This window comes from Coregonus clupeaformis, unplaced genomic scaffold, assembly GCF_020615455.1.
Source record: "Coregonus clupeaformis isolate EN_2021a unplaced genomic scaffold, ASM2061545v1 scaf4664, whole genome shotgun sequence".
Taxonomy (NCBI): Eukaryota; Metazoa; Chordata; class Actinopteri; order Salmoniformes; family Salmonidae; genus Coregonus; species Coregonus clupeaformis.
Genome location: NW_025538118.1, coordinates 844 through 22,892, shown reverse-complemented (window position 1 = coordinate 22,892; position 22,049 = coordinate 844). Strand labels below are relative to the sequence as shown.

At 43.2% G+C, this 22,049-nt stretch overlaps 1 protein-coding gene across 1 annotated transcript; it reads left to right on the top strand.

Annotated features, from left to right (window-relative positions):
- Positions 1 to 8,169: 8,169 nt before the first annotated feature.
- On the top strand, positions 8,170 to 21,198 carry LOC123490762 (nephronectin-like; the record flags this gene model as incomplete). The annotated part of the gene is made up of 4 exons (XM_045220634.1): positions 8,170 to 8,289; positions 18,130 to 18,249; positions 20,402 to 20,536; positions 21,076 to 21,198. Coding segments are annotated over 4 exons (498 nt in total), but the record flags the coding sequence as incomplete, so codon positions are not given.
- Positions 21,199 to 22,049: the final 851 nt, after the last annotated feature.

The window sequence follows — 22,049 nt, the reverse complement described above, 5'->3', positions numbered from 1 at the left end:
CTCCGATATACAGGCAGAGGGTATCAGAATCCAGACTGAATACTCTCTCTGACTCCGAGACGCTATTTCATGTCATCGCTGACACAAAGGAATGCTGAAGGGAGGAGAAGTCAGAAAAAGAAGGAGAAGAAGGAGAAACTGGCTCAATCTCTCTCTTTCTTTCTCTTTTTTTGGTGTGATTCTAGTCTGCTCATGTCCAATTCCCACAAGTGTAATCCTCTTTGCTGCATAATGTCATTCTTGCTCTCCAGGAATGCAGTCGTGGTCAGAGGTGTACTAATCCCAGTGTGTGTGTGTGCGTGGGTGTTTTTCCCACCGGCGGCGAGATCTCACTCTCTCTCCTTGTGTGTTGTTTTGTCTCCCCCTCCCCTATTTAAGAAGAGGAACTGGACTATGTAACCCCCCTAACATGGGACAGTCACCCCCCTATCTTTCTTCCTGTGGACCACCAGCCTCCAGCGGGGCTGTTGATGGAGGGTGAGATAAACTGTGGAACGTGAGGTGGTGAAGGGTGCCCTCCGCTCCCCGCCACACCCGCCACCCACTTTATGCCCTCCGTATGCCCCACATGCATGGCTCAGTCCTCTATGGCTTGGGCCGAGGGAGAATGAATGTCCCCTCTCCCCTCTCTTTTCCTCCTCTCCTTCCCTACTTCTTCTAGGAGAGCCGATGCCAAAGCCTGGCCTGGCAGCAGGAATGACAGAGCGAACGCCAAGCATGCCATGATGCCAACATGCCTCGCGCACTCTGCCTCTTGGCACCTGGAACCCCCTTTCTGTTCTGGACTCCTTTGCAGCACTTCGGTTTCCTATCTTTATTTTCATCCCTATATCTCTCTCTCTCTGTCTCTGTCTCTGTCTCTGTCTCTGTCTCTGTCTCTGTCTCTGTCTCTGTCTCTCTGTCTCTCTCTGTCTCTGTCTCTGTCTCTGTCTATGTCTCTCTGTCTCTGTCTCTGTCTCTGTCTCTGTCTCTGTCTCTGTCTATGTCTCTCTGTCTCTGTCTCTATCTCTGTCTCTGTCTCTGTCTATGTCTCTGTCTCTGTCTCTGTCTCTGTCTCTGTCTCTGTCTCTGCTATTCCCAATTTCTTCCTTCATCATTCTGCCTCTGTTGTTGTTTTTCTTCCTTCCCCACACACTCTTATTTTCCCTGAACTCTAGACAGCAAGTCATTGGAGGGGGATCCATCACCGACATGGATTCTCATGGTTTCTCAGCCACCTTAGAACAATGGACCACTCTGCATGCTCTACCAGAGAGCCCCTGGGTGATCTGTTAGCAAGTGATAGTGGCGTGTCAGGAACACTTTGCCGACGCATACCTCGAAGCAGTCCACCCAATAAATAACTTGGACTACTCTCTCCTTCTCCTCTCTCTCTTTCTTTGTCTCTAACACGTCTCTCTGTCTGTCTGTCTCTCTATCTCATCCTCTATTTCACTCTCTTCTCTCTCTCTCTTTTTCTCCCTCTCTCGATGCATCACTACAGTTCATTGCCAGTGGATAGTAATATCTCAGAGAAGGGTTTTACTCCACAGACACATAGAACAGACCCCCAACACCTTGTCAAGTGGTGGTTCTATCTCTCCTATCTGTAATCTCCTCCCTCATCTCGCTCTCTCTTGTCTCCCGTTCCTTATCTCCTCCTGTCTCCCTCTATCTTGTTGATCTTCCAACAGGGAACAGACTCAGCCAGGCTGTATGTCATTTGGCTGCGCTAGTTGCTGCTCGGAGCTTGTGCTGTCTGAGAACGTGACCCATTCCACTCCCATCATTCTCTTCATTTACATTTTCAAGCTTTTTTTCAGTTGTCACTGCCTGGGCAAGCGAAATCCTGTCTCTCTCTCTCTCTCTCTCTCTCTCTCTCTCTCTCTCTCTCTCTCTGTCTCTGTCTCTCTGTCTCTGTCTCTGTCTCTCTCTCTCTCTCTCTCTCTCTCTCTGTCTCTCTCTCTCTCTCTCTCTCTCTCTCTCTCTCTCTCTCTCTCTCTCTCTCTCTCTCTCTCTCTCTCTCTCTCTCTTTCTCTCTCTCTTTCTCTCTGTTTCTTGGCCTTTTACCCTTGTGTCTCTCCACAGCAGCTCTTATTAGTGATGAAGGTAGAGCTCCGGCAGACAAAGCAGGAGTGACAGTTGGAGAAATGGCTGGCAAATACCAGTTCCAGGGTTCTGAATGTGTGTGCGTGTGTGGTGTGTGATTACTGAACTGTCAGGGAGGGTACCGGCCAAATGAAAGGTGATAATAAAGAAAACAGGATGGTGACCAAAATAGCAGACAGAAGTCTGGGAGGAGTTGTCGTTATTCGAGAGGCCATTTTGTCATGTTTGTGTGTTTGGCCATGTTGCTGAGCTAATGATAGTTAGCGGCAATCACTGTATGTCTGTAGTACAGTGCTAACGATGCTAACAAGACTGAGTTGAAGTGTTGGAATTGTTCTTTGACCTTGAAACAAGTTTGAGTTACGTTCGGAAAGTTAACGATGAAAAGGATGAGGATTTTTATAACACATTTTAAGCAGCCAATATATCCACTGTCGTTATCTCCCGATGTAAACCTCAATTACATTGTTTCATATCACTCCATTCTACGTATGAATTCACTTTTTGACAATAAAGAACACTGACAGGTGCTAATGATTGCCTCTCCAAAGATACTCCACAAAGAAAGACAATGTCTTTCTCTTTTTCTAGTACAAATTAGCTAGGTAATTGCGCCTTGATTAGAAATCTCAGAGCTGAAATGGGCACTCCAGTTTCTCATTCTGTCGATGATTTCAAGTTCTATGTCTTGGTGGGAGTCGATATTTAATATGATGACTTTGTCGTGACAGCTCCAAATGCGCCATCTCTTCTCGTTTAGTACTCAAGGGTATCAAGTGTAAAAGATATGTTGGATATAAAACTGTAACAGATTAATTTGCTTGTGGGTTAAAGTAATTATTCTGCATTTAGTAAAATAAAAACAACTTCTGAACATGTTTCATTTACTAAAATCTTAATGGTTTTATATAAACCACTGAAACCAATAGAGATGCTTCTCTTAGAAACCAATAGAGAAGCTTCTCTTAGTTGTTTTATGTGAATTAGTGCTATTGGACCAATGGAAGTGAAAACTAGACTAATCATAGTATCTCATTTACTGTATTCTAGTGTCACGCCCTGGCTCTGGGGACACTGTTATGTTGAGCCAGGGTGTGTAATTCTATGTTTATATTTCTATGTTGGCCTGAGTGACTCCCAATCAGAGGCAACGCGTGTCAGCTGGTTGTCTCTGATTGGGAGCCATATTTAACTGTCTGTCTTTCACTTTGTGTTTGTGGTTTCTTGTTCTTATTTGGTTTGTGTTCAAACCGTAGACATCACGTTTTTCGTCTGTTGTTTTGATCGTGTGATCAGTATAATAATAAATATAATGTTCGCATTCAACGCTGCGCCTTGGTCTCTCCCTGACGATCGTGACAGAAGAAACCACCAGAACTGGACCAAGCAGCCTAGTGAGGAGCAGAGTGGGTGGACTTGGCAACAGTGGAGGCAGAGCTTCGACTGGGTCAAGCCGAATGAGGAGCTGAATGGCGGAGATTGGAAGCAGAAGAGCGAGAGTTGGGCGAGAATTATCGAGGCCTGGCCCACGGGGAAGAGAGACTCCCAGAAATTTTTTAGGGGGGGGCTCACGACGTCGGACCAGTAGGAGGCCGCAATAGAGCGGTCCAGCGGGTTGCCAGAGGAGGCCGCCAGGTTACGGGGGCCACTGGTCGAAGAGGGGATGGAGGATGTAGAGGCACGGCGAGAGGTACTGGCGTGTGTTGCCAGTCCGGTCCGGCCCGTTCCAGATCCCGGTGTAGGGCCAGTGGTGTGTGTCCCCAGTACGGTCCGGTCCATTCCTGCTCCCCGCACCAAGTCAGTGGTGCATTTCGTCAGCCCTGTCCGGCCCGGTCCTGCTCTCCGCACCAAGTCTGTAGTGCGCGTCGCCAGCCCAGTCCGGCCCATTCCTGCTCCCCGCACCAAGTCTGTGGTGCGTTGCGTCCAGCCCTGTCCGGCCCGTTCCTGCTCTCCGCGACGCAAGTCTGTGGTGCGCGTCGCCAGCCCAGTCCGGCCCATTCCTGCTCCCCGCACCAAGTCTGTGGTGCGTTTGCGTCAGCCCTGTCCGGCCCGTTCCTGCTCTCCGCACCAAGTCTGTGGTGCACGCGTCGCCAGCCCAGTCCGGCCCATCCAGAGCTCCCGCACCAAGTCAGTGGTGCGCCCGTCAGCCCGGTCCGGCCCGCTCCTGCTCCCCACACCAAGCCAGTGGTGTGCGTGCGTCGGTCGGCACGGCCCGTGCCTGTTCCACTGGTGCCTGGTCGGCATCGGTCAGATGCGTTACGCCGAGCTAGAGCAATCCGCTCCATCAGTGTGCAGTCCAGCTCCCCGGCCAGCGGGGCCAGACCGGACCAGGGGTACTTTGGGGGGTTGGAGAGGAGTGGGGATCAGGCCCGGGCCGGATCCGCCACAGGCGGAGTGCCCACCCGGTCCCTCCCCTGTGGTATTTAGTATTTAGCCTTTAGGGGGGGGTACTGTCACGCCCTGGCTCTGGGGACACTGTTATGTTGAGCCAGGGTGTGTAATTCTATGTTTGTATTTCTATGTTGGCCTGAGTGACTCCCAATCAGAGGCAACGCGTGTCAGCTGGTTGTCTCTGATTGGGAGCCATATTTAACTGTCTGTCTTTCACTTTGTGTTTGTGGTTTCTTGTTCTTATTTGGTTTGTGTTCAAACCGTAGACATCACGTTTTTCGTCTGTTGTTTTGATCGTGTGATCAGTATAATAATAAATATAATGTAATGTTCGCATTCAACGCTGCGCCTTGGTCTCTCCCTGACGATTGTGACATCTAGTAGGCCACAGTGTCCTATTCTAAACTGTCCACAACCCGTTCTGTATGACTGTCAGTCAACCCTTAACATTTACTGCATTGGAAATTGACTTAAGCCCAATGGCACAGCGGAGGATTTAAACAGACCGTTTCTCCCCTCCACCAATCACGGCGCTGACATGACCTTAGCAGGCTAGCCAATTCACATTAATACAGTGGTATACGACCAAGGTACACTCCGCTCCTCCTCCCATTCATCTATTTAAATCTGTAGCATCTGTCCGATACAGACGGGCATGCCAGCGGCCAAAGCGCCCAAAATGCATTCCCATTCGCGCATTCCCCCCAGAGCTAAAGATGGCGCCACCCGTGGTTTTAGTCTGAAGTGGGCCAGGCCTAAAAACGACCAGCCACCATGTACAGTTGAGATGGAGATCTATTGTCATGGCGGGCCTCAATTAGACATGGAAGGGGGCATGACACAAGTAATTTTTCCAACAATTGTTTACAGACAGATTATTTCACTTATAATTCACTGTAATGTAAATGTATCACAATTCCAGTGGATCAGAAGTTTACATACACTAAGTTGACTGTGCCTTTAAACAGCTTGGAAAATTCCAGAAAATGATGTCATGGCTTTAGAAGCTTCTGATAGGCTAATTGACATAATTTGAATCAATTGGAGGTGTACCTGTGGATGTATTTCAAGGCCTACCTTCAAACTCAGTGCCTCTTTGCTTGATATCATGGGAAAATCAAAAGAAATCAGCCAAGACCTCAGAAAAAAAATGGTAGACCTCCACAAGTCTGGTTCATCCTTGAGAGCAATTTCCAAACGCCTGAAGGTACCACGTTTATCTGTACAAACAATAGTATGCAAGTATAAACACCATGGCACCACGCAGCTATCATACTGCTCAGGAAGGAGATGCGTTCTGTCTCCTAGAGATGAACATACTTTGGTGCGAAAAGTGCAAATCAATCCCAGAACAACAGCAAAGGACCTTGTGAAGATGCTGGAGGAAACAGATACAAAAGTATCTATATCCACAGTAAAACTAGTGTTATATCGACAAAACCTGAAAGGCTGCTCAGCAAGGAAGAAGCCACTGCTCCAAAACCGCCATAAAAAAGCCAGACTACGGTTTGCAACTGCACATTGGGACAAAGATTGTACTTGTTGGAGAAATGTCCTCTGGTCTGATGAAACAAAAATGGAACTGTTTGGCCATAATGACCATCTTTATGTTTGGAGGAAAAAGGGGATAACTTGCAAGCCGAAGAACACCATCCCAACCGTGAAGCACGGGGGTGGCAGCATCATGCTGTGGGGGTGCTTTGCTGCAGGAGGGACTGGTGCACTTCACAAAATAGATGGCATCATGAGGAAGGAAAATTATGTGGATATATTGAAGCAACATCTCAAGACATCAGTCAGGAAGTTAAAGCTTGGTCCAAATGGGTCTTCCAAATGGACAATGACCCAAGCATACTTCCAAAGTTGTGGCAAAATGGCTTATGGACAACAAAGTCAAGGTATTGGAGTGGCCATCACAAAGCCCTGACTTCAATCCTATAGAAAATTTGTGGGCAGAACTGAAAAAAGCATGTGCGAGCAAGGAGGCCAATAAATCTGACTCAGTTACACCAGCTCTGTCAGGAGGAATGGGCCAAATTCACCCAACTTATTGTGGGAAGCTTGTGGAAGGCTACCCGAAACGTTTGACCCGAGTTAAACAATTTAAAAGGTAATGCTACCAAATACTAATTAGTGTATGTAAACTTCTGACCCACTGGGAATGTGATGAAAGAAATAAAAGCTGAAATAAATAATTCTCTCTACTATTATTCTGACATTTCACATTCTTAAAATAAAGTGGTGATCGTAACTGACCTAAGACAGGGAATTTTTACTAGGATTAAATGTCAGGAATTGTGAAAAACTGAGTTTAAATGTATTTGGCTAAGGCGTATGTAAACTTTTGACTTCAACTGTAGATGTTATTTTAATATTGTTGGGTAGGTGTGGGGGTGCGTGTGTGTGAGTGTGCGTGCATGCATGCGTGTATGTGTGTCACCCCCCCACACACACTTAAAGGGATACTTCTGTGTTTTGGCAATGAGGCATTTTAGCTACTTCCCCAGAGTCAGATGAACTTGTGGATACCATTTTTATGTCTCTGTGTCCAGTATGAAGGAAGTTAGAGGTAGTTTCGCGAGCTCATGCTAACTAGCGTTAGCGTAATGACCGGAAGTCTCTGGGTATCTGCTAGCATGCTAGTAGTTCATCTGACTCTGGGGAAGTAGATAAAGGGCCTCATTGCCAAATCCCAAAATATCCCTTTAAGCTCTCCTGGTGGTCCCTGTTCTCCCAAGGGACCCTACTTCCAAGCACACTTCAAAGGAGTCCACTCCAGGTGAAGTGCGCTAACAAAAAGTAACCCCCTTGAATTATAGCATTTTTTCAACCGTGGACATCAGTGCTCGTACGGAACACTTACTCAACCTCACTGTTAGTGTCTGTGTGTTTCAGACCAATATAAAGATAATCACTTGAGATTTTCTCAGCAGTATTTGACAGGTGTTGAGCCTTGGGTCTAACCTTAACAAGGGATAGTTTTCTAATAATATCTGTATAGACTGGTAGAGGGTGTGTGCTCCAGACATTTACAGTCACAAAAAGAAACACCCTGAAATCAGCAATGGAGTTGTCAAGGCGATACACAACAGTAATGTCACCATCGGAATGAAGTTTTAAAGGTTACGTACGAGGGAGGGATTTGTTTTTACCATTTGCAGCATGTAATAAAGCAGCTTGGTCGGTTGTAACAGCTGTTAACTGTGTCTTCCTGTGAAAAGAGGAGGAGGAGAGGAGGAAGGTAGCGGCCGGGCTTGTCTGAACACGGAAACACTTCACTTCCTTTAGGCACTTACTCTCCACACCCCACCCCCTCCCATACACACACCACACAAATGGATGAGGCTGGGTTTGACCCAGATTGACCCTATGCCCTTTGATCCATATCCTTCCTCTCCGTCCCCCACCCTACCTCCTTCTGATACCTCTCTGCTCCTTCCTCTCCGTCCCCCACCCTACCTCCTTCTGATACCTCTCCTCTCCTTCCTCTCCGTCCCCCACCCTACCTCCTTCTGATACCTCTCCTCTCCTTCCTCTCCGTCCCCACCCTACCTCCTTCTGATACCTCTCCTCTCTCTTCCTCTCCGTCCCCCACCCTACCTCCTTCTGATACCTCTCCCTCTCCTTCCTCTCCCTTCCCTCTCCGTCCCCACCCTACCTCCTTCTGATCCTCTGTTTCTCTCCCTCCAGACCTGAGCGAGTGTGGTCTGAAGCCACGGCCGTGCAAACACAGGTGCATGAACACATACGGCAGCTACAAGTGCTACTGCCTCAATGGCTACATGCTGATGCCTGACGGGACCTGTGGAAGTGAGTGGAATGTCACATGACGTGGGTCTGTGTGGTGTGAACGGCGTGAGGATATGTGTCTGTCCCTCTTCTCTTCTTTGCCTCTGTTTGTATTTCTCTGTCTGTCAGTCTGTTGTCTTTTCATTCTCTCTCTGTCTCTCTGTCTCTCTCTCTCTCTCTGTCTCTCTCTCTCTCTCTGTCTCTCTGTCTCTCTGTCTGTCTGTCTGTCTGTCTGTCTCTCTCTCTCTCTCTCTCTCTCTCTCTCTCTCTCTCTCTCTCTCTCTCTCTCTCTCTCTCTCTCTCTCTCTCTGTCTCTCGATTTCTCCTCCCTCTCTCTCTGTTCATATTTTCTCACTCTCTCTGTCTCTCTCACACTCTCTCTTGCTTTCTCTCCCTCATCTCAAATGTATTCACATGAACGGTTGCTCTTTAAAGCCATTAGAATACTGTGCTCTCTCTCCAGTTATGAAGTCCATTTTCACATCCACATGAAGACCTTTGACAACACTACAGTCTCTCCTGCTGTGATAAAATGTTTTTTAAAAAAAAGTCTAAATCCCCATTCTATCCACTCACCATTACATATACATTTGACATTTTAGTCATTTAGCAGACGCTCTTATCCAGAGCGACTTACAGTTAGTGAGTGCATACATTATTTTTTTATTTTTCATACTGGCCCCCCGTGGGAATCGAACCCACAACCCTGGCGTTGCAAACGCCATGCTCTACCAACTGGGCTACAGTTGCTGCCGGCCATTCCCTCCCCTACCCTGGGCCAATTGGGCGCCACCCCATGTGTCTCCCGGTCGCGGCCGGCTACGACAGAGCCTGGATTCTAGTGGCACAGCTAACACTGCGATGCAGTGCCTTAGACCACTGCGCCACTCGGGAGGGCAGGCTCTGGGTAGCCAGTATGCGTCCTAAATGACTATAGGCTCTGGTCAAAAGTAATGCACTATATAGGGAATAGGGTACCGTGTGGGGCGCATTCCCAAGTCAAAGAGACTGGGATTACTTAAAATGAAAAATATATAGGAGAAGTGAACTTTAACCTTGCATGTAAAATGGGATTGTTATTGCTTAGCCCTGAAGGTATTCTGATTCATCTTCTAGAGGAAATAGTGTGTCTCTACTTGCCCCCCAGTAAGCTATTTTTATTTCTCCTTTCTTTTCACCTTTTGCAACCACACAATCTAATCCAGAACCTTATCAAAGTATGAATGTGCTCACTTGAGTGTTCCTTTGATGAAAGCAGTAATGATATCGTCCCCACTTGAATGTGGAGGCCCCCTCTTTGAGAGGGAAGGTAGTTTTGTTTTTCTGATTAGATTCTGGCAGCGCTCCCAAGGCCTCATTTGAATTACAAAAATTTAAAAAGGCTACCGTTGAGGCAGCGTTGAATACGCTGAGTGTACAAAACATTAAGAACACTCTCCTAATTGAGGTTTGCCCCCCCTCATGGACTCTGCAAGGTGTCGAAAGGATTCCCCAGGGATGCTGGCACATGTTGACTCTAATGCTTCCCACAGTTGTGTCAAGGTGGCTGAATGCCGTTTGGGTGGTGGACCATTCTTGATACACACAGGAAACTGTTGAGCGTGAAAAATTCTTCTTTAACCTTGTCTCCTCCCCTTCATCTACACTGATTGAGGTGGATTTAACAAGTGGCATCAATAAGGGATCATAGCTGTCACCTGGATTCACCTGGTCAGTCTATGTCATGGAAAGAGTAGGTGTTCATAATGTTTTGTACACTCAGTTGGGCAGTTACCAGCCTCATTCTCTCTCCCACAATCTATTCCAGAGTACCTGCTGCAGCAACAAACATAGCAACTTTCATTTCCTTTTTTGGAAATGGAGTGGAAGAGAAGTGGGGGTGGGGGGGGGCTCCACACAAAGAAATGATTTCATGTTATTTTGGAGAGCAGCTTGAACTCCTGTAAGACCAATGAGAATGGAACTGCAGAGTGGTGTTTTCAGGACAAACGGGGGGGCGAGAGGAGAGAGGGTGAGAGATGAGATGGAAGGGAGGGGTGAGGGAGGACGGGAGAGGAGAGGAGAGTGAAGGCAGGCTAAGGGGGGTCGAAAGATGACGAGAGAGCGAGAGAAGATAGGGAGGCCGACGGAGGGTGAGAAAGGGGTGAGAGATGAGAGGCGAGAGAGAAGACAGGGAGGCAGGGTAAGGGATAAGGGAGGGGGGGACAGATGAGCGGAGAGGGAGAGGTTGGAAAGAGAGAGTAAGGGATCAAAAGGGGGAGGGTGGCAGGGGTGAGGGGAAGAGGTGGAGTGAAGGGTTAGGGGCTTAGGGCATCCATTGAAAAGGACTCCGAGACAGGAATATAATAATGTGGGGTTATCTGTTACCTGTTGTGTGTTCCTCTGAATACGTCATCCTGGTTCATATTAGAACAGATGTACTCTAGTCCAGGTCAGCCCAGGTCACTAAGCCAGGACCCTGAGATACAGACTTACAATGTAGGATCTCTGTGTGTGGGTTTGTGGGTATTTTGTAAGTGTTTACAGCCATCTAACCAATTGTACTAGGTAGACAGTCAGCTGTCAGACACGTAGACAGTCAGCTGTCAGGCACACGTAGACAAGATGGCGTATTGAATAGAAATCGGTACAAAACACCTCAAGATAAAAACATAATATTCAAAATCAGTAAGTTAGACTAAATATTAGCATTTCATATATTCGCAGTTAATATAATTCAATCTGGATAATAACAGAAATAAGATCATAAGGCTAGAGAAATATATCGACAAATATTACTACAACAAGCAACACCCAAACATGACTGAAGATAAGCGTGGAGAACCGATCCCCAAAAGGAAATGCGACTCATCGACAGATACAGATGATATATGCTTTTTCACCACTGTGTATGGTAAGTGTAAAGCGACCTGTTGAAGTCGATAAATGACAAATTGGGCATATTAGAATTGGTCAGTAAAGACGTAAAAGAGTTGAAAGCGAGTCTTTCAAATGAGTGATGCGAAAAAGCTTTGTAATGGGAGAAAGAAACCAAAGAAATAAAAAGTGACAGTCTCTAAAATGGAAACGGACGTTAGGGAATTAAAAAAGAGAACAATCTTCGAGAGAAGCCTTACTAGACATCCAAACTAGATCGATGAGGGAAAATCTAGTATTTACGGGTATTCAGGAAAAGGAGGGAGAAATAACAGAGAATATTATGAAGGACTTCCTGCATACAGCGCTACAAATCCCACTCGAGGCTGTCGATAAAATCCAACTTTCGAACGCATCGTTTTGGAAAAAGAGGACAGAAATATAGCGCCCAATCGTTTGCCAAATTTGCTTTTTTTAAGGACAAAGCTATGGTGAAAAGCCTGGGAAAAAGACTTGCTGGCCGAAAATAGGCATGAATGATCAGTTCCCGAAGGAGATTGTAGAAAGGCGCAAAGTTCTGTATCCAATCTTCAAGGAAAACAGATTAAAAGGGAAACATGTTGCACTAGTGGTGGATAAATTATATATTGACAACCAAATGTTCAGAGACACAAAGACTACTCCATGGCTATTCTAAAAGTTGTAATAGAAGGAGTCAAATATTGGAGCACCTGATACTAGCAATGATAGGGATTGTAATATTAAAATAACATTTATAGTAAGTATAGTATTTTATAAATGGATAAACGATATAACAAGCAGAATAATACATCTTTATATACAAATAATTAGAACATGGATTTTTTGGCGGGAGGTTGTTGTTTTTGGCGGATGGTTGTTGTGGTTGGTCCTGTGTTCTCTCTAGCGTCCCTTTCCCCCTTGCAGCAGATGTGGATGCGGGTGCGTTTGCACGCTCGGCCCATTTCTTCCGCATGATCAACCATGTGGGTGTGCATTTTTGTGTTTGAAAAGGTGCGGCGTTAAGTGAGTGAGAGGAAATGGTTGCATATCCCAGAGCCGACCGGGTCTATGAACAGGGGTAGTGAGAGAGAGAGCTTTCAATTTTGTGTAGATGAGGGATATACATTTTTAAATATAGTATACATCTAATCTAATTACTCATTGTCCTATCATGATGGAAAGATCCCTAACCCTATAACCTGGACACCCACCTGAGCGACCCATACACCAAAGAGAAGTTCCCATCTATTTTATGGACCTGCTGTGAATATGCAGCCTAAACAGAGGAAATAAATGCGGTCAGAGACCTACTTGAGCAGCACTGCCCCCTCAAGATTCTGAGCCTGCCTGGCAGGGTTGGTCCTACAAAGCCAGAGCCCCCTGATGGGAGAGCATAATATACAAGGAAATTCTCAAAGCTGCTAACTGAGAACCTTGACTGACCTTTTACCTAGCCGGTGGGGATTCCGGTGGGTTACGCCCACCCAGGTAGTGGCAGTGCTGGCAACACTGGCTGCAGTAACCCATGGGGAGGGGGTCACACTCGGACAATCAGAGAGGGGGTTTATCATTGTGGCCCAGGTGGCACAAAATAATCAAAGGTCTGACCGCATGGAGATGCTTGGGAAAATGGTTACAACAGGGGATCAGAGTGTTTGTGTCTCAGGTGAAGAGGGAGGATCTGATCTCCATCACATAGGACTTGACATAGATTAAGTAGATTAATCAAATCTCACATTGTTATCAATTTCTGCTCAATCTGCATGCTTTCTCAATCAGCTTTAACTGTATGTGCACTCGTAGATCAAGTTCATTTCTCGAGTTGGGCTCTGGGATATAACCCGTTGAATATCGGATTTTATGGTGGATTGTGGAGGAGGGGGGGTTGAGTGTGTTGGAGTATGTGAGTATGTGCGTGTGTGCTTGTCTGGCATCTGTTGAGTGGGGGGGTGGGGATGTTGGGGGGTATGGGATGGACCGCGGGAATTATTTGCTAGGATAATAATTGCTTGTCAATGAATTAAATGTAATACAATGGCAATCCTGGTTATATGTTAGAATCCTATGCGTGAACTGCCGACATTATTACGCATATTAATTGATAATGATGGAAAATAGGATATGCATAATTTAAAAAAATAATAATAAGTTATATAGATATATATATATAGAGGTGAAAGCATTGGAAATGCTTTTGGCGGTTAACCTGCTTCTGTTTTGTGGGTGGCACTGTGTGCTGTTTTCGATGGATGGGTCCTGGCCTCTCGGGGCCTTAGGGATACGGAGGGACGTGGGTGGGATGCTGATCACTGGGATGACGGCTCAACTTGGGATGGGGAGGGGCTTTAGCGGGGGAATTAGTGGAGAACAATTGAAGGGTTACTCCGTAGCAATGCAAATATCACGGTACAGCTATATGGACACTCAATCATTACGCTATTTTTTATTGGTAAATTTACAAACATATATAATGATAAATAGACTTGAAACTTGTATCTCATTATGGTGTATGGTGAAATAAGTATAGCCAGTTATAATTGTAATGGCTTAGCTGATAATAACAAAAGAAGAACAATATTTACATGGCTCAAAGAGAAGGAATATAATATCTATTGTATACAGGAAACTCATTCAACAATTCGAGATGGCTAAGTAGCGTGGAAAAAGAATGGGGGAAATATACTTCTCCCATGGGCAAAGAAATTCGAAAGGGGTGATGATATTAATTAATAGTAATTTCGATCCGAATGTGCAAATTGTCCAAATAGATACGCAAGGTAGATGGATTATTTTAAATATGGTATTGGACCATAAACAGATATGGCTCATTAACCTTTACGGACCAAATAATGATGATCCACAATTCTTTGACAATATATATAATAAATTATCAAGCCTGCAAGCAACTCAAGACAATATTATTATGGTGGGGGATTATAATACTGTTTTAAATAGCTCAATGGACCGAAAAGGAAATCACACCATAAACAATCACCCACATGCTCTTAAGGAAATTGTGGAATGTCATGGATACATTAGAACTAGTAGATATATGGAGGCTTAAATATGCTGATCTAGTGAGATATACATGGAGGAGACTGAATCAAGCTAGTCGTCTTGACTTCTTTCTTATCTCATTCTCGTTGGCACCAAAAGTAAAAAAAGTGTTGATAGGGGACAGAATGCGGTCGGACCATCATATAATAGGCATATACATTACTCTGACTGAATTTCCACGTGGGCGAGGATATTGGAAATTTAATCAAAGCCTATTAGATGATAATTTATTTATAATTCGAACAAAGGAATTTATAACTGACTTTTTCCAACATAACATAGGTACAGCGAATCCCCTTATTGTATGGGACACCTTTAAATGTGCCTTTAGAGGCCATGCAATTCAGTACTCATCTCGAAAACAAAAGCAATTTAGGTCAAAAGAGTTTATACTAAGAAAGGAAATAGAAAGTCTAACAGAACAGATAGATGGCAATAAAAACTGTAACATAGAGGCTCAGAATAAATTAGAGGAAAAACAAAAAGAAATGGAAAAACTTATTCAAGAAAGATCAAGTGTAATATATTATAAAAATAAAGCAAACTGGATGGAATATGGGGAAAAATGCACAAAATTCTTTTTTAATCTTCAACATAGGAATGCTACCAAAAAGAACTTAATGAAACTGGTTACAATTGACGGAGTCACCCATAATTCACCTAATGATATTTTGAAGGAAGAAACAAAGTATTTTAAGCATATGTTTTCTTTTCAATCGCCTCCATCTCCTCTAACTGAAGCTAATTGTAGAGATTTTTTTTTCTATTGATAATGTCAAATTAACAGCCACACAGAAAGACTCATGTGAAGGTGACATTACAGAGGAGGAACTTCTGGATGCAATTAAAGACTTTAAGTCCGGGAAAACTCCAGGGTTGGATGGCATACCAATCGAGGTATACCAAACCTTTTTGATATACTAAGAGGACCGTTATTAGCATGTTTTAACCACTCCTATGTAAATGGTAGATTATCTGACACTCAAGAAGAAGGTCTGATCTCATTATTACTGAAACAGGATACAAGTGGAAAATATAAAGATCCAGTCCATTTACAAAATTGGAGGCCCCTTACACTTCAGTGTTGTGATGCAAAAATACTAGCAAAATGTATAGCGCATAGAATTAAAAAGGTATTGTCGGATATTATTCATTCTAATCAGACAGGTTTTTTACATGGAAGATACATTGGAGATAATATAAGGCAAGTATTGGAAACAATAGAACACTATGGAAAATATGGGAAACCAGGCCTGCTATTCATAGCAGACTTCGAAAAAGGCATTTGATAAAGTTCGACTGGAATTTATATATAAATGCCTGGAGCATTTCAATTTTGGAGAATCTCTTATAAAATGGGTCAAAATCATGTATAGTAACCCTAGGTGTAAAATAGTAAATAATGGGCTATTTCACAGAAAGTTTTAAACTGTCAAGAGGAGTGAAACAAGGTTGTCCACTATCGGCATATCTATTTATTGTGGCCATCGAGATGTTAGCTATTAAAATCAGATCCAATAATAATATCAGAGGATTAGAAATAAAGGGCTTAAAAACAAAGGTGTCATTGTCACGCAGATGATTCATGTTTTCTTTTAGATCCACAACTAGAATCCCTCCACAGCCTCATAGAGGATCTAGATACATTTTCTAACCTCTCTGGATTAAAACCAAATTATGACAAATGTACTATATTACGTATTGGACCACTAAAAAATACAATTTTTACATTACCATGTAGTTTACCAATAAAATGGTCTGATGGTGATGTGGATATACTCGGAATACATATCCCAAAGGAAATAAATGATCTCACTTCAATAAATTGTAATAGAAAGTTAGCAAAAATAGATAAGATCTTACTACCATGGAAAGGAAAATACCTGTCAATTTGTGGAAAAATCACCCTGATTAACTCTTTAGTATTATCCCAGTTTACCTATTTGCTTATGGTCTTGCCTACGCCTAGCAAACAGTTTTTTAAATTATATGAGAAAAAAATATTCAATTTTATTTGGAGCGGCAAGCCAGACAAAATTAAAAGAGCATATTTATATAATGAATATGAATTCGGAGGACAGAAATTATTAAATATTAAAGCATTAGACCTATCACTAAAATCTTCAGTCATCCAAAAGTTATACTTAAATCCGAACTGGTTCTCAAGCAAATTAATAAGATTGTCTCACCCACTGTTCAAGAAAGGCCTTTTTCCCTTTATTCAGATTACAACCTCTCACTTTCAGTTATTTGAAAGGAAAATAATCTCCCAAATGTCACTATTTCTAAAACAAGCCATAGAAAGTTGGTTGCAATTTCAATTTAATCCTCCAGAAACGACAGAACAAATAATGCAACAAATATTGTGGTTAAATTCAAATATACTAATTGACAAAAAACCTTTATTTTTTGACAGAATGTTTAAAAAAGGTATAATCTTCGTAAATGATATCATCGGTAGGACTGGTGGAGTTATGTCGCACATGCAGCTAACAAAAACATATGGAAATGTCTGCTCTATCCAAAATTACAACCAAATAATTGCAGCCTTACCGCAAAAGTGGAAGAGGAAAGTTGAAGGGGGAGAAAGTAAGGAACTTGTCTGTCGGCCTTGCATTAAAGAACATAATTGGTTAAGGAAAACTGTGATAAATAAAAAAGTATATCAGTTTCACTTAAGGACCAAAGGATTGACAGCCGTCCCATATAGATTGCAAAATAGTTGGGAAGAGATCTTTGACGTACCCGATCCCATGGCATAGTGTTTATGAACTGACACGCAAAAACGACACCGGATTCAAAAATTAGAATCTTTCAATTTAAATTATTATATAAAATTCTTGCTACCAATAGAATGTTATTTATATGGGGGATACAATCTTCCCAGCTCTGCAGATTTTGCTGTGAAGAGATAGAATCATTAGATCATTTGTTTTGGTTCTGTCCATTTTGTAGCTTGTTTTTGGACACAGGTCCAGGAATGGCTAAAGGATTGCAATATTTACCTGGAACTAACCTTGCAGATAGCATTACTGGGTGATCTGAAAAGTCATAGTCAATCAATCAATAATATAATAATACTTTTAGCAAAAATGTTTATGTTTAATTCACAATCTGTAGAAGCAATGAGAATAGAAAGGTTCAGAACTTTTGTAAAACATCACAGTACGGTTGAAATATATATGGCAAATATAAATCCTATATGGATGGTGTTAAGAGATAGATGGGAGGTATTGAATAGAGTTGAAGGATGGGACTAATAACAAATAACAACAAATAATAACAAAGATAGCTAATAATGTAAGCATACTGTGTCCATAATAAGTATATAGGTTGTATGTTGGGAGCTTTTGGGAAAGAGCACAGTTAGAAAGATATGGCATTTAGAAGCAAACCGGATGGACATCATGAAAATGATCAGAGAGGTTGAGAGTAGAAGAGGTTCAGGAGCAAAAAAATTAATAAATATATATATATAAAATTATTGTAAAATTAACTCTGTCCATAAGGTGTAGATAGTAAGTATAGACCGGAAGTAGAGGCCTGGGCGTTGTTGTTCACTAATTTACTCCAAGTAGGGAAAGGATGGTGGGGTTGAAAAGTAATAAAGGGAAATATATATATAAAAAATAAAAAATAAAAACATGGGGGATTGGAAGTGATGCAGACAATTACATTGATAGAAGATACAATCTATCTGCAATATTAAGCTGATCCATCCCCCAAAAAAAAAAAAAAAAAAAAAAAAAGTGACAATATTCCAACTCTACCTAGGTTGTGATCCAGGGTGTATGGTTGTAATTAATCCTTGCTGTGTTTGTGCCTGCGTTTACGCACCCGTTTGTGTGTGTGTCCTTAATGTTTGTGTGTGTGTTTGTGTGTATGTGTGTGTTGGCTATCTATAACCTGCTGCTGTATACCCTCCAGATACCCGTACCTGTGGCATGGCCAACTGCCAGTACGGCTGTGAGGTGCTGAAGGGAGAGGTGCGCTGCCAGTGCCCGTCGCCAGGGCTTCAGCTGGCGCCGGATGGAAGAACCTGTGTGGGTATGTTCTGTTCTAGTGTTAAATATATCAGCACGCATCGTAATGCACGCACACACACAACAAGGTGTGTGAGCCTTATTCAATTATTCAATGTCAGAAGCGTTACATATTTAATTTTTTCAAAGTCTTGTCAGCCTTTGAATTTGCCGAAATTTGGTTGCCACAGAGCTCGATAAAATACCTTTGGCAGCAATGAAAACACGATATACAAATATCAAATTAGACCCTGAACGGGGAAGACAGCAGCAGGGAGAAAAACCTACCTGATATTCTCAAACACTCTTCACTTTTTGCTTGTCCATTGGCATTCTGATAGTCCTTGACAACCTCAACGGTGATTCCCTCTCTCTCTCACGCTCTCTCTTTTTCTCTATCGCTCTCTCTTTCTCTCTCTTTCTGAGCTACTAATTACATTTTTACTACGTGGAGACTGCATAAGGGCCTTTCTTAATGAAGGTGACTGACTGAAGTTCACTGGGAGTAAAACGACCAGGGATCTCTCTCTCTCTCTCTCTCTCTCTCTCTCTCTCTCTCTCTCTCTCTTTTAAATGCCACCACTCAGATGAGTAAATCTCAGATGGACAAATTGAAGCAGTTCATCCGTGTCACATCTAAATGCAGGCTCTGTCGATTGGCTCAGCTTAAATACAAGCTCTGTCGATTGGCTCGGCTGAGCCTTCCGGCGATGCACTCTAGTCACAGTTTGAGACTGAGGGGAGGCAGGGGGGGTGTGGCTTCAAAACAGAGGCACATCAATCATTGTTGTAGAAGGAGAGAGCGGTTCCTAGCCCACAGGTGTTACAACGACTCTGGAAATATTTGAGGAGACCCCTTGAACCCTTTTCGGAAAGAGGAGTTTTTTTTTATGGAAGAGGGTGTCTGCTTTAAATCAACACTAAGGTCAAGGGTCACCAGATAGAGTTGATAGCTGTTCCAGGGTAGGATGATTTGGATGAGTTATATGTCTGGTCCAGTCTACTAGTCATGTTGTTCCTCTGGCAACTGAAGAAGCCTATGGCAAGCCCATGGCAAGCCCATGTCAAAACCCTCAGAAATTGCTAAATAAATCAGAAATGCAAAAATTTGACGTGGGCTAGGCCTATATTGACAAGCGATGGAGATTGAGAGGCGAGAAACATGTTGAGGACAATACGCTATGATTAATGAGTAATCCTGGGATTAATGAGTGCTAATTAATGATTAACTCCTGCGATTTTTTGATTGTTCCAGAAACTAGACAGCTTCATATTTCATTTCTCCTTCTCATAAAAATGGCCAATTAATCAAAGGGTTTGTCAGCAGAAAAAACAGCTATCCAGAACTGAATACAAGCCGATAAACACTAAATACGAAGTGATTGAATGAAACGGCACTGTTCTTTCTAGACGACCAGTCCTTTTCATAGGTAGGTTTTCAGACAGAAAAGCAATGGTTGATTGGAAACCTTGTACACATTTTGGCCTATTGTAGGCTACTCTATAGTATGCATCCATCTTTCTCTTAGACTCTCCATAACACTGTATGTTTCAAGTTGGCGTAACTGTCAGAGTTGTTTCAATCATGCAACATTTTACAGCACATTAAATAAAATAGACTCACCAAAGCCAGTAGTCCTTTCAATGTATTCCTGCCCATGTAGCTACAGAGGTGATTTGAGTCTACCCTGACAGAATAAGCTCTTAAAACCTTCACAACCGTGGTGTGTATTGTTCTGATCGTAGGATTTAATGCATAATCGGCTTTCGTTCGTGTTTGAATAAACCCAAAAGAGAGAAAAGTCCTGTGAAAGAGAGGAAGTGCTGTTCTTTTGAAAGATGCAGATTAAACTGTAGGCTATATTTATGGATTTATTCATTTAATACATATAGTATGCGTTGATGTGTTGCTAGCCAACCTTACACATAGATAAATATATTTCCATTGATTTACATGGATATATACGGCTTTGGTATAGGTAAAACTATATGAATATTAATAAAGAATTGAAACCCTGAAGAAGGTAGGCTAGCTGATTTAAACGTTGGTATTTATTACATGTATTGAATCAGAGCCATGATATTGTACAGCCCTCCCTTCTTAGTATTAATACCTCTCCTTCTAAGTATTAATAAATAATAAACTGTAGTTTAATCTGTAATGTTCTTACTTTCAGATGTGGACGAGTGTGCAACCGGCATGGCCATGTGTCCCCGGTTCCGTAAGTGCATCAACACCTTCGGGAGTTACATCTGCAAGTGTCACGAGGGCTTCGACCTGCAATACATCAACGGGAAGTACCAGTGCGTAGGTACGTAATGAGGTCATCCAAGCTTCCACACGCCTTACCTGGGGTTTAAGGGTCAAAAGGTCAACAGACAGGCTTGTTGAAATGTTGTGACCCATCACTGAGTCATCGCGTCTGGGCGCAGGTGTTGTTTTTACATTAATTATTTTAAGAGAGAGATAAGAAGAAGAGAAGGGGTGGGGAGAGAGAGAGAGGGGGAGGAAGATAACTTACCTTTCTTTCTCTTTCTTTCTTTCTTTCTTTCTTTCTTTCTTTCTTTCTTTCTTTCTTTCTTTCTTTCTTTCTTTCTTTCTTTCTTTCTTTCTTTCTTTCTTTCTCTTCTTTCTTTCTTTCTTTCTTTCTTTCTTTCTTTCTTTCTTTCTTTCTTTCTTTCTTTCTTTCTTTCTTTCTTTCTTTCTTTCTTTCTTTCTTTCTTTCTTTCTTTCTTTCTTTGTCTTTCTTTCTTTCTTTCTTTCTTTCTTTCTTTCCTTTCTCTTTCCCTCCCTCCCTCCCTCCCTCCCTCCCTCCCTCATACTCAGCTGTGTGGTTCTCCTGTCTTTCAGATGTGGATGAGTGCTTCTCAGGCCAAAACCACTGCAACAGTTTCGCCACCTGCTATAACACGCCTGGCTCCTACAAGTGCAAGTGCAAAGACGGCTACAGGGGGATGGGCCACGACTGTAAACGTAAGCTGGGCCACTGAATGGCCCCACGGCCCTCTCTTTTTAAAGGGACAGGCCTTGCCCCCCTTTTTATTTTATTTGGTCGTGTTTTTTTGAAGGCTGAGGTTGAAGAGATTACAGGTTAGGAAAAGTAGTCTGCAACTTAAGAGCAATGGGCTGAAATTATTGTATTTTGTAATGGCTGTCACTCACGAGTGAGATAACCCCTGCCCCTTACCGTCTGGTACGGTCTTAAAGAGCGTCGACTCCGTCTTGACGTCTGGCCATTGTAATCTTTAAAGACAAAAAAAAAAAGGGTCAGTCAAACATCTCATTCTTTTACTTCTTCGTCTGGCTGGTGTCTCCTTCCACTAACATTTACATTTACATTTACGTCATTTAGCAGACGCTCTTATCCAGAGCGACTTACAAATAGGTGCATTCACCTTATAGCCAGTGGGATACCACTTTACAATGTTTGTTTTTTTGGGGAGGGGGGGGGGGGTAGAATAATTACTTTATCCTATCCCAGGTATTCCTTACAGAGGTGGGGTTTCAAATGTCTCCGGAAGGTGGTGAGTGACTCCGCTGTCCTGGCGTCGTGAGGGAGCTTGTTCCACCATTGGGGTGCCAGAGCAGCGAACAGTTTTGACTGGGCTGAGCGGGAACCATGCTTCCGCAGAGATAGGGGAGCCAGCAGGCCAGAGGTGGATGAACGCAGTGCCCTCGTTTGGGTGTAGGGACTGATCAGAGCCTGAAGGTACGGAGGTGCCGTTCCCCTCACAGCTCCGTGGGCAAGCACCATGGTCTTGTAGCAGATGTGAGCTTCAACTAGAAGCCAGTGGAGTGTGCGAGGAGCGGGGTGACGTGAGAGA